This window comes from Drosophila grimshawi, unplaced genomic scaffold, assembly GCF_018153295.1.
Source record: "Drosophila grimshawi isolate 15287-2541.00 unplaced genomic scaffold, ASM1815329v1 contig_1148, whole genome shotgun sequence".
In the NCBI taxonomy this organism is placed as follows: Eukaryota; Metazoa; Arthropoda; class Insecta; order Diptera; family Drosophilidae; genus Drosophila; species Drosophila grimshawi.
Genome location: NW_025062646.1, coordinates 317692 through 330704, shown reverse-complemented (window position 1 = coordinate 330704; position 13013 = coordinate 317692). Strand labels below are relative to the sequence as shown.

The 13013-nt window shown below is 42.0% G+C and overlaps 1 protein-coding gene and 1 pseudogene across 1 annotated transcript; both read left to right on the top strand.

Moving 5' to 3' along the window:
• The first annotated feature begins 8134 nt into the window (after nt 1-8134).
• On the top strand, nt 8135-10608 carry LOC122322382 (annotated as a pseudogene).
• Nucleotides 10609-11293: 685 nt separating this feature from the next.
• On the top strand, nt 11294-12154 carry LOC122322381. Its single transcript, XM_043214329.1, has one exon. It carries the CDS (start codon nt 11294-11296, stop codon nt 12152-12154), a length of 861 nt encoding a protein of 286 aa, XP_043070264.1.
• Nucleotides 12155-13013: the final 859 nt, after the last annotated feature.

The window sequence follows — 13013 nt, the reverse complement described above, 5'->3', positions numbered from 1 at the left end:
TCATCCATCAGGCCACTCATTGGACCATTACATAGCCCATAAACTGGTAAAGTGGTTTTCCTGGCATTGTAAAGGCAGTTAGAGGTTTTGATTCCTCTGACAGTTTAATTTACTAATAGGCGTCTTTTAAATCTAATTTAGTAATAAGGTTTAGCCATCATTTTTCGTAACATCATTGACTTTGCGAGCATCTAAATAAAATCGAACTTTATTTGGCTTAACTACCAATCGCATTGGCGTGCTCCAAGGACTTTTGGAAGGCTCAATCACTCCTAACTTTATCATGCGATCTATCACTGCGTACATAAGCTTCTCAACTGCAGGACTAACCGGATAATATCGTTGTTTAATTGGCTTCGCATCCCTTACTTCAATATGATACTTGATTAGAGAGGTGCGTCCTAGGCCTTGTTTTTCATAATTGGGGAGTAATTCGACAACCGACTCTAGTTGCAATAATTCACGATCGGACAACGTATATTTCAGATTTTCTAAAGTGTCATTTCCTACGGACGGACCAGTGACAGACGAAGTTATTTCTGGGCGAGATTAAAAATTCGACAAAAATCAATTAATAATATTAAGTTATGCACGATAGAAGGTATAATGTATAATTCGATTTCCTTTTCTTGCCCATTATAGACCATACGCACCAATAATGCTCCAAGTACTTGATGAGCAGCCATCTGCTGTTTTCACATGCACAAAAATTTGTTTTAGCTAATGTGGAACCTATACAGCTGGTTTTTGCTCCCGTATCTAATAAGCCTAACTGTTCAAACTCTAAAAATTAGGCTTTTATATAACTAAGCATATCATTGTTATTCAGAAAAGCTGTAGCGATCAATAGTCTTTGCTTCTTTTTAAGCATCCCTATATCCTTTATTCTGCAACGAGTATTTCTGTATCGAATCGTTTGAAAATATTATTTTCCTAATTTCTAAATATTTGCGTAACCTTTGAATTGAATTTTAGTGTCTATCAACAAGGTACTAGAAGGTTCAGATACAGATACACCTGAAACTTTTAACTCTTCATTTATTTTGAAAGCATCCTGTTTTTGGAGGCTACTCCCTTCCTTCGGTTTTCCAAAAACCGTTAGTATGTAAAAATTAGTGGTACCACAACTGTAACAAAACACACGTCTAACCGCAAGTCAATCTTCCTACCTGCAACCTTATGTCTCACAATTCCAACAGACTATTTTCGAGTCACCTTTGTCTAAAGCTGCAATTTCCTCTATTTCTTCAGGCTCAGCATCATGTTCTTTTTCTGGTTCTTCCAGGGAATAGACACGAGAACCATCTGGTTCTCGGGGTTTCATTGGGGCTGGTCTGATTCGACCGAATTCTGGAAGAAAATCTTCGCAAGTGAGCTATAGAATAAATTTCTTCAAACAGCAATATATTTATTGTATTTTATATATATATATATATATATATTTCAGGCAACAAATTATTCTGCACAATTTTAATTAATTCATCTTCGACAATACGAAAAGGTAATCTATCCATTAATTGGCAAATGATCTCATAGAAACTTTCAACATTTTCGCCCGGTTTTTGATTACAAGCTCGAATTTGCTCGCGAATTTCATTATTAGTACGAGTCTCTCTCGTATGGCTTGACATACTCAGTCCAATTCTGTTTTCCCGCTTGCTTGTGGTGGCGCCTGTACCAATCCCTAGCCTTTCCGATTAAAAGCAAATGGATATTAAGCCCTAAAGATTCGAAACCGCCTTGAAAGTTTTCTTGGGTCAATATTTTAATCCGATATAAAACCTTCTACAGACAATCCTTGTGAGATTCCATTAAATGTACACCCCACTTTTGAATAACGTCTGCAACTTTATGTTGTAGGAAAACCTGGCGACCAAGGTTGCCTGAAGGGTTGGGCATCTCCTCTGCAAATACTATACGATCAGCATTTAATGGCCTTGGCATATTTGCTAACGATCTGCAATACCCTGTACGCTTTGTAGATTAATTACAGGTGGTGGTTACTAATTTGCAATTCGTCTTTGTCGACCTTCGGCGTGATGTGTGCTATGGTTCACATCTCCTGCTGCTAAATTCACACTACTATTTTCCAGCGATTGAGCTCCTAGAAGATCTGATTCCTCTGGGGGTAGAACATCTCTTCTTGCTTTTCCAACCGCTCTTGTGACGGGACGAGTAGGTTTGGCAGGTGAGCAACTATCCTTTTCACTGTACACTTAGCGTCAAGGATACATTATCCGTACTCCTCGAATATCCTACTACATTTCACAAATCTCTCAAATTATCATCTGACAATTTTTTTTATTATTTTTTTATATAGCAATTATATTTAAACATAAATCAACCTATTGAAAGGCCATAAAACATTGATGTGTAAAGGTATGAATAAATAATAACAGTGAATTAAAATCGATAACGTAAACAGAGAAATGGTTTTAGCAGATAATACATAACATTAAGTATTACTCGTAGAACATTAATTTAACGCCCAACAGTCAAGAGGTCGCTCGTGTGGAGGCGCTTCAACCTAATTTGTTATCTGGCTGTCGGTCGACCGAAGTCGTTGTGCTGCGTCATGTTACTCACATATGGTGGAGCACCAGAAATGTCTCTGAGCACCTTGTTCTGCAAGACTTGAATTTGGTTTATCCAAGATTTTGCAGCTGTGCTCCAAAATGGAGTTCCATATGTCCATGTAGGCACGATGATGCTCCTGTACACCTGCAGCTTGTTGCTCAAGCTGAGTTTGCTAGATGGCTTCAGCAACCTGTTGAATTTCGTTTTTTTGTATTTTTAAAGTGGCGGGACACGTCTTCTTGCTCCTCGGCCTCGAATAGAAAAAAGGGAGGAAGCTGGAGCTAAGAAGCAGCAGATTCTCTTCAGCTTTATTGCTTGACCAAGAGGTTCTTTAACCACTTTGGCCTTAGAATAACTTTTTTCCAGACTTTGAAGCCACTGCCTCTGCTGAGTGTTTGAGATTTATCCCTTCCGTCTTTTATTTAGTTGATCCATTTGAATCCCACGAGTTGCGGAGAAAGAATGTCCGCCTGCACAGAGATCCGCACTATGCAGGTAAGGCTTATTAATATCAGAGATCGCAAGGTATCCGATAAGCTCCGTGAGCGACTGGGCTATTTACGGCTCCAGCCAAGCTGACTATCGGCAAGGGTCACGTTACACTTTAGTCTGGTCCTACCTCGAACCATGATATATCCCTTTACCAAGCACATGTCTCATATGCATACCACGTCCGAAGTTCAGGGAACTGATCTTAGCTAGCATCAGTACCTGTGATGCTATTACCAGTCGGCACCCTCATGGAGGGTTCAGTTGAGTTAATTTTATAGAATCTTAATCGTCATAATAAATATTTTATATACATGTATATCATACACGATCATCAGCTACTTTAGCATAACATATATATTTTTATGGACATATATTGTACCGAAAATGTGACATCTATTGCATATAAATGGCAAAATAAATAAAATAAAAGACGAATACAACGAATACAAACACTCTTTTTTTTAAGTTTTTATTTTTATCATTTGCCCATCGCATTTATAGTTTTTGTTTACATTTAATTTGATTTAATTTTTTTCATTAACATGTTCCCATGTGAGTTGAATAGTGCATGCATATAGAGATATAAAAATGTATTTTCTCAGTCGAAAGTTCAATATTACATGCAAAACATAGTCGAGTGTAGACAGTGCACTCTAGACATAACATTTTGATTTAATTATGCATTTTTTTCTTTAAGGATTTGAGAAAGGCAAATAAAAGGTAAGGAACATTAATAGCCTCTTATTAAGTGCAACTCTCTATTATTGTTAAAGGCAATAACACCGAAGGTTAAGTGGGGCAAGGTCATAGGAGGAGGATTATGAACAAATAAAAAAGGGAACGGGATAACAAGCTTTTGACGTGTAACAATGATAATTAAATTTTTTGCTTAGTATCATTTTAAACGTTAAGGTTTGGTGAGAGTTATGTGTTTGTGTTGTGATGGCATTTTCAAACTGCAATTAACATGAGATAATCCTGAGAGGATGGGAGTCCACAAGTACATACTCCAGTGGCACGATTCTCTTGTGCATGTACTTGTGCAACACCCGCTGCATATGAGATCCGGAGAGGGCTGGAGCCTACAAGCCATAACGAACATTTACAGAGTCGCCTTGGCATGGACTCTCTGTCTACTATCCGAACGGCCTTGCTCAGGGAAATTTGGCGTGGGTTTTTTGCTGCCTAGATAAACTGTGTTACAATTATAAGGTCGTACACAGAGAACGACTAAAAACGGAAATTGAACCAGACAAAATGAACGCTGACTGATATGCATTATACCTTATCTATGGTTGGAGAACTAAGATGTTATGGTTCTCTTTCGATACCCATCTAACCTTGTAGCAATCAACCATGATTTCGGATCATACCCTAAACAAGTCTTCGGTGCTGTAAACCTAAGGTGCCTTTTATAAAAACAAATTAAATTATATTGAATGCGTTATAATATAATTCGAAGGTATGCAGAGCAAAATGCATGGATTTAGCATTTCACATTATACAAATTAAATCAAATTGTATAACATTAACTTCACTCTACTTATAAGTGCCAATATATGTGCATCTAAATGCCAAAAAAATGTAGGACGCTTGATTGTTCACCATTGCATCTCATGATGCAAACACATCCGGCTATACCGTACTTACTACCTTAATACTTTGGTTGATCCACAGATATCAGCAGACCTGTCGACGTAGATGGACTATGGGCGATGATAATCAAAATTAAAAATCCAACAATTCAAAATAAAGTACTTTGATAGAAAAGATGATAACAAATTTATCAGAATGGAACTTAACATAAATTAAGTAGAAATTTTATTAACAATAACGATGGCATTATAGATTGTTAGACTATGAATCCATTTGTAACTTCAAGCACATTTAAATTTCGGTGACAAGGGGTATTGTTGTTGCTGTTGTTACTGTCGTTGTTATTGGGGTTGGTATTGTTGACCACCTTTAAGCTAAGTTGCGTTGAGCAACGCACTGCTAGAAGAAATTGGAAGATGTTTTGTTTTCTTTCTGTTTTCCTAATTTCTTCATTCACCGGAATATAATCAAACGTTCGGGACCCGTCAACGAACTAGCTCTTTTCGGGAATGTGGGTGAGGTTTTTGTTGATATATTGCGGCACACTACGTGAATTTTATTGATAGGGTTCCTCGAAGCCCTTTTTGGTACTACTTAAAAAGATTGACCAATAGGTCAATACGAATTTGCAACAACAAAACTATCAAAACAAAATTTAATGAAGCTAGAAGAAAAAGAAGGGCATGACTTTAAATTACAGGAAAAAAAGGGGAGGAAACCAATGATACGTAGGTAGCCACGACTAGGGGTTATTATACCCACACCTTCTGCACCCGACCCGACCATGACCGGCAAAGATAATATTGATTGCAGATATGTGTCTGCAAAATCATTTCAATTTTTTAACCCCAGGACAAGGAAGATCAAAAAAGCTCTCATTTTATAATCTTCAAAACGTTATAATTTTTAGTGACAGAAGAAAGATATCTTAGAAACTATAATTAACATTAAATTTTGTTTTCATTTTTAAATTACAGGTGTAACAATTTTAAATTTTAAATTTAAATTTTCTTGACTAAGGTTGTACACACACAAATTTTTATAAATATTCTTTGGGTACAGGGTATTGTATGAATTCTTAAAACACGATCATTTGTCTTTGTTTATGTTGGTTGCATTCATGTTTTTTCAGTGTATTTTGGAAATTTATTTAAAACAAAATTACTCGTACTTTTTTTATCTGAGAAAATTGTTTTCCATTGTATTTTGGAAAGGTGATCAGTTTTCAAACGAAGTCTTATTTGAGTAATAGTATATATGGTTTTTTTGTCTTTTCGAGAATTAAAAGCTTTATGAAAGCACGCGTAAGGCAGCTACTCGAGGCCGAAATAACATGTATTTGTCATTAAACACATGCCTTTACACACGCTGCCATTAACATATGCATGCCTCAATTAAACTATATTTGGGTATTAAATATTCGCACCATTACGCCACAAGTCTGATCTTTGTCTATTAGACAAAAGATAAAAGCTAAAAAAAATCAAATCAAAATCAAATAGGATGTGAATAGAAAATGTTAGCTAACAAATGTCTTTTGCGTAAACATTTCCTAACACTTTTCGATCCATATCCTCAAGAAGGTAAAAGGATCGGCTTAGTTTTTTTTTGCCGATAGAAGCTAGTTTAGAGCAAAAATTAGCTGCAGCATTGCGCAAAGAAAAATGTCTTTTGATCACTTCCTGAACTAAAATCATTACAAATTATACATAACATAGGCTCATTAGAGGTGGCAGACTTAAAATCTTCTGCACTACGTCTCACAGCCATAGTAAAACAAAATTTTGGCCTAAGGCCTAGCATCGCAGGTATGATTTACAGGTATGATAAACATATCAGACTTGTAAATAGAATTTAATACAAAAACTATAAAAGAGTGTATACAATTTAAATAGTAACCGAAAAACTATTGTTGCCGGGAACATCAATTATTTTAAATATCGCTCACATTGTATAGGACCGACTTAAACGCGGGGTGTAACTCTTGACTTGGGATAATAGTAATTATCCTAGCAATAAGTCTGGGCCTCGCCTCTGGATACGACGATTAGCGCATAAAATGTGACCATTCTGGTGGTGGTGATGGTGATGACTCCACCACACGTGTGGCTGCCCTCGGGATCGGCTGTTGGGTGGCCAGGCATGCTGCTGACCGTTCTTCTTCTAGCTGACATGTTGGTGGCAACCCCACATCCTCCTCCCACACACACGCGCCAAAGTGACGGTGTTTTGTCACCTGCCCGCAGCGAAGGTCCGCTTATAAGTCGCGGTCAATGTGGGTGGCTGCAACTGCTGTGTCTCGTCCCGCCCCTGGATACCTCCTTCATCGACTCGTCGGCCCTCGTCATCCTCGTCATCAAATGATATCTGTCCTCGTCGTCTGGATTCACCGGCGGCTCTGGTCCACGTGGTCTCTCATCCTCTGCCTCCTCCTCCTCTGTTGGTGATACGTTGATAGTCTCGTCCTCGTTGCTGTCGTACTCGTTCGGCGTCCTTGGGTTTTCGGCTTCCTCCTCTGAGGCATAGGACGTGGCCTCGTCGCGCTCGGCCACCTCTGCCGACGCCCATTGGGCTGTCTCGCGGATTTGGGTCTGACGTGAGTCTCGTTCTGGTTCATGTTGTTAAAAATTTAGTTTTCTCTTGCTAGATAATAATATCCAAAAGAAGCGCGCGTGGCCGCCTACGCCTTTTATACCCTTTTTGGGGTGTGTGTGTGCAATCATGACACTCGAACTCCCTCTCAAAGTTATAATGCACACGCCTAAGCACTAGTATAAGAGATTAACCAATGGCGCACTTCGTGCATACGCATGTGTACCAGTAGAAGTGATATCGTTGATCTTTTTTTTTTTGCACACGCATCTCCAAAAGAGTAAACGTTGTTGTTGTTGCCCTTTTCATTTTGCTCACTCCACTGCACTAATGTGAGTTATTGTTGCCCTCGTTTGCTCACTCATCTACACTAGTGACAGTGAATACCCAACAGTGCACTTTGAATATACGCATCTGCACAAGTGTGGGTGACTAACCAACGGCGCATGCTCAAAAGTTGTTGTTCCCCTTTTCGAGCGCAAACGTTCGGCTCTGCAAAGTTTTTGGGCGTTGAACTTTTTATTGTTGCTGCACTCAAATTTTGTTGCACTTTTAATGCGCAAGCGTATTGATGAGCAAAGTATTTTGGCGGCCGTTGAACTTTAGCTTGCTCGTGCGCTGTCGAGTGTAGGTTATGGTTATGCGTTCTCTTTTTGCATTTTGTCTCTCCTGCTACCATCGCGAGCTGAGCAACATACTCTTTCTCTGTTTTTGCCTTATATTTTAGATTCCGAGCCCGCCTTGGGGCGCTGGTTTGTGTTTATATTTTATTCTATTTAATTAATTTATTTTCATATGCACTTCCTTTCAGGCTTTAGTTATACATAATTATTTTGGATACCCTATACATTTTGGGTATTAATTATTTATGCCTTTTATGTATACCAAAGTGGTGTGGGCTAGGAAGGTGCTGCCAAACTTCTGTGAGGCTCCACCCCATAAAAAGCAGAGCCAGGCAAAAAGGCAGCGCTTGCAAGAAGCACACGGGCCCGTTGCAAAACGGGCCAAGGTGCAGCAGGGAAGGTCGTTTGCTGACATTGCCAAGGAGAGAATCCTGATAGGGATCCTTGACAAGGGAAACAAGGACGGAAGAAACCCGAGGAATCAGTGGAAGTGGGTGGAAGGAGCCCTCGCTGTCCACTGCCTAAAGCTACTAAGCAAGGAGCCTAGGCCACCACCGGTATGCAGGGATGCTGGGTGGTACCAGGGAAATACGAAGGTTATCGCCTGCCAGGACGCTCGCTCGGTAGAGCTTTACAAAGCTGCCGTAGCAGAGCTTGGTGAGGTCTACCCCGGGGCGAAGCTCGTCGCTGTCGACTGGAGCGAAGTCCCGAGTAGACCTCGTGCACGCATCTGGATCCCGGCCTCCTTAAAGGAACCGAACCAGGTGCTTAACCTTTTGCAACTATGCAACCCCTCTCTTCCCACCCATGACTGGAGGGTGGTGAAGATTGAGGCCACCGAGGGGCCAACAAATCAGGCTGTGCTAATCCTAAACAAGGAATCGCTGGCCCCAATTGAAGCCGCCAAGGGCGAGCTAAACTTCGGCTTCGGCTTCATTACCGTTAAGCTATATAAATCGGATGCGCCGGCCGGAGGAGCCCCTGTCGTCTGTAACAAAATGGCTGAACAGGGTTCTCCTGCGGAGATCGGAGCAACCGATGAGGAGCTGGAGCCTGGTTATACGTCGGACACGTCGACTCTGACTCGGGGCCTTGAAGCCTTGTGTCACGAGTTGGACGAAGATGATTTTGCGCTGTCGGACGAGGACGACAGCAACAACACGGTGGTGAGGGTGGAATCTCCGGATGTCCTTGAGACTACGCCAGATAAACCTTCACCACAGTAAAGCAGCATCCGCTGCTCTGATGCTCCGCCTGGCTGGAGGCGGAGACGATATAGTACTTGTCCAAGAACCTTGAGTGATTGGAGGAAAGGTTTGCGGACTAGGCAACAAAAATTACAAGCTGTTAGTAGCTGGAAATGAAGGTAAAAAACGTATCAGCATCCTCGCGAAAAAACATCAAAATATTTTTCTGCTCCATAATTTTAGCAATGATGACAACACAGCGGTAAGCCTGGAGCTCCAGTAAGCTTCGGTAAGGCTACTGTCTGTCTATATGGCCTACGACAGCGCCGGCCCACCACCAGATGAGACTAAAAGGTCCCTCGTCGAGGAGTGCGAGAAGCACAGCATTGGCCTAATCATAAGCTGTGACGCCAATGCTCACCACACTCAGTGGGGGAGTACGGGCACAAATCCGAGGGGTGAGTCACTCTTATCCTTCATTCTTAATACTAACCTTTAAGTATGTAATACGGGTAATGAACCCACTTTCATTATTAAAAATAGGCGAGATGTCATTGATCTGACCCTCATCTCACAATCTATGAGTGATCAGCTAATAGGTTGGAGAGTGTCTGATGACCACTCCTTCTCGCCAAACTTGACCGAACCCTTTCGGAACACCCACCGAAAGGTCCGGACAACTAGCTCATCTCTGCGATCTGACAGAGACTTTCACCTCAGCATGTAATAAGGCTTTTAAGGCAGCATGCCCTATCAGTAAGCCAGTGCACAAGAAGAAACCACCATGGTGGACACCTCAACTAAATGTCCTTAGACAAAGTTGCAGGTCTCTCTTCAATGCAGCGAAAGCGCAAAATAGCGACCTGCAATGGTCAAAATACAAATCAAGTCTGGCTGAATATAAAAAAGCCACCAGACGGGATAGAAGGAAATCTTGGAGAGATTTCTGCACGGATATTGATTCAACTACTGAAGCTGCAAGGCTTAGAAAAGTTTTACCAAAAACCACACCCACACTAGGTTATCTGATAAAGGATGACAACTCTTGGTCGGTCTCCAGTGAAGAGTCACTGGAAATCCTCCTTAAAACACACTTCCCTGGCTGCTCCGAGCAGACCCCGAGGTGCGCAGAAACCAATTGTATAGAGAACACATGTTTGAATAATCTTATACATAAAGGTAACATCAAGTGTGCAGTGAACAGCTTCAAGCCGTTCAAATCTCCAGGCCCAGACCAAATAAGCCCATTCCAACTACAAAAGGCGGAAAATACAGCCATAAACTGGCTACATGAGATCTTCGGGAATATTTTGAAGACTGGTCGCATCCCACCGACATGGCTCCAGTCAAAAATAACCTTCATACCCAAAGTTGGGAAGCCATCGCACACCAGCGCCAAAGATTTCAGACCCATCAGTCTATCATCTTTCATGCTAAGGACCATGGATCGACTTATAAGTCTCCATCTCACAGAATCCATTGACCCCAGGCTTATGTCGGAGTCCCAGCATGCCAACAGGAAGGGCAGATCCACACCCTAATAGCGTTCCTCGACTTTGAGGGCGCCTTCAACAACGTCACTCCGGCAGCCATAACTGGAGCTCTGCTAGGACTGGGGATTGATACCGATACGGTGGGATTGATCAGTCAATTGCCCACTTGCAGGACTGTGATATCCACACTAGGGTCGTCCACTCTCTCCAGGTTCGTAAGCAGAGGTACGCCACAAGGAGGCGTCCTGTCACCCCTACTATGGATCATAGCAATTAATAATCTGCTGTGGAACATGGAGGGGGGCGGCTGCCAAATAGTTGCATACGCAGATGGCGTTGCTGTAATTTTCATGGGAAAATACCTACAAACTCCCTGTGACCTCATGACTAGTAAACTAAACATACTTTACAGGATAAGAAACTGGACTGGAATCTAAATATCCAATCACGGGTTAAGAAGGCAACAGTCGCCCTATACACGTGCAGGAAATCCATTGGTCTGAAATGGGGTATGTCCCCAAATATCGTTCAATGGTTATACACATCTATAGTCAAACCTATACTTTTGTTTGGCGTCGCAGTATGGTGGCCCTGTTTAAAAAAGAAAACCACCCTTTCTAAACTAAACAAGGTTCAGCGTATGGCTGAACTATGCATATCGGGGTCGCTTCGTACCACACCTAGTGAGGCACTTGACGCTATCTTGGACATCCCATGTCTGGAAAGACAAGGAATGGAAAATGCAACACTCACGGCCATAAGACTCAGAGAATCCCTTGCCTGGGCTACTCAGAGCACCGGCCATGCCTCAATCCTAGAAGGGAAGCCGACCATCCCTTCAAAAACAGATAACTGCGTGCCAGTAACACAACGGGATACTCCCTTCAACATATACTTCCCTCAAAGGGAGGAATGGGTTCATGGCACCCCCGGTCCACCGGCGACCATAACCTTCTTTACAGACGGCTCCAAACTAGACAACCGCGTAGGCGGAGGGGTCTACTCCGGTCAGCTCAACATACAGTTATCCTTCAGCCTTCCAACACACTGCAGTGTTTTTCAAGCTGAGATACTGGCCATAAAGGAAGCTATAGACTGCCTAGAAAGGCTCAAAGTTAGCCCTAGCAATATAAACATATATATTGACAGTCAGGCAGCAATCAAATCCATCAGCTCGATATCTTCAAATTCGATATCAGTAACAATCTGTCGCAAATCTCTACACGAGATGGCAAAACAGCATGTTATTAGCCTAATATGGGTCCCTGGCCACCAGGACATTGAAGGCAACTGTAAAGCCGATGAGCTAGCTAGGAAAGGTACTATACTACCACTCCTCGCGGACAAGGAAGGTATAAGTATGCCTCTAGCTACCTGTAAGCTCAACATCAGGCGCAGGTCATGCAGCAAATGGCAAAGTGCCACCTGTTCCCGCATAGCACACCAGACATGGCCAATTATTAACTCTAAGCGCAGCAGAGAGCTATGCAGTCTAAGTCGGACCAACTGTTCTGCAGTGATCCGGGCTCTAACTGGGCACTGGCTGGTCGGCATTCATGCCAACAGACTCCAGGCGCAGAAGCTGCAAAGATGAGGAGGAAGTGGAATCTCCGGAACATTTCTTCTGCCACTGCCCAGCACTTGCTAGGAAAAGGCTGGAAATCCTGGGAAACCACTCCCTAACTGATTTATCGGAGCTCCGACACATGAGACCGGCCAAGATAGCGAAATTCATAAACGCATCCGGCTGGTCAAATGTTTAAATGTTAGAAATGCTTTGGAGGCACGACTGCAGGAGGAAACACCCCCCTAGATCCCCTTTCGGCATCACAACGGGCCAAATATGGCCTAAGTGTGTCAGCCCATCGGGCTGACAGCCGACATAACCTAACCCTAACCTATGTATACCCTTTTTCTTTGAGTCTTATACATATTTTTATTTATTTATATATATATTATTATTTTTTTAGTATAAATGATTAATTGAAAATTGTATCTTAACTGTTATTATTTGTCTTTGTAGGGCATATTTGGATAGCTTTAAGATATGTGTGTTTTGGGCTCTCCCGTATCGTTCCGGTCGCTGTGTGGTTTCAGGTCATTCACGTGTGCTGTCCTTATCTACTTGTCCGTTATACCTGAATCCTTCAGCTGCATTTGACAGGTGGTGCAGTTTCACCCACCGTCTCCGATATTGGGTTTCCATGGTCTGCGACGAATGTTGTAGTGTTTTCATTGGGCATGTGCCGCCTTTTCAAGGCTACGCCGAACAATTTCGAATATTTCCTTTAGCTTCTTTTCATTGTCGGACGGTGCTTGAACTAATTGGCCAGACTGTCACTCGCAGAACAACGCCTTTGGTAGCTTTGGTAGATCTTGAGACGCTGGTGTTGATTGCAAGTGTTAGTTCAGGTAATGCCTAATCCCAACAGTTTTGGTTGTCGTTCGTAAAT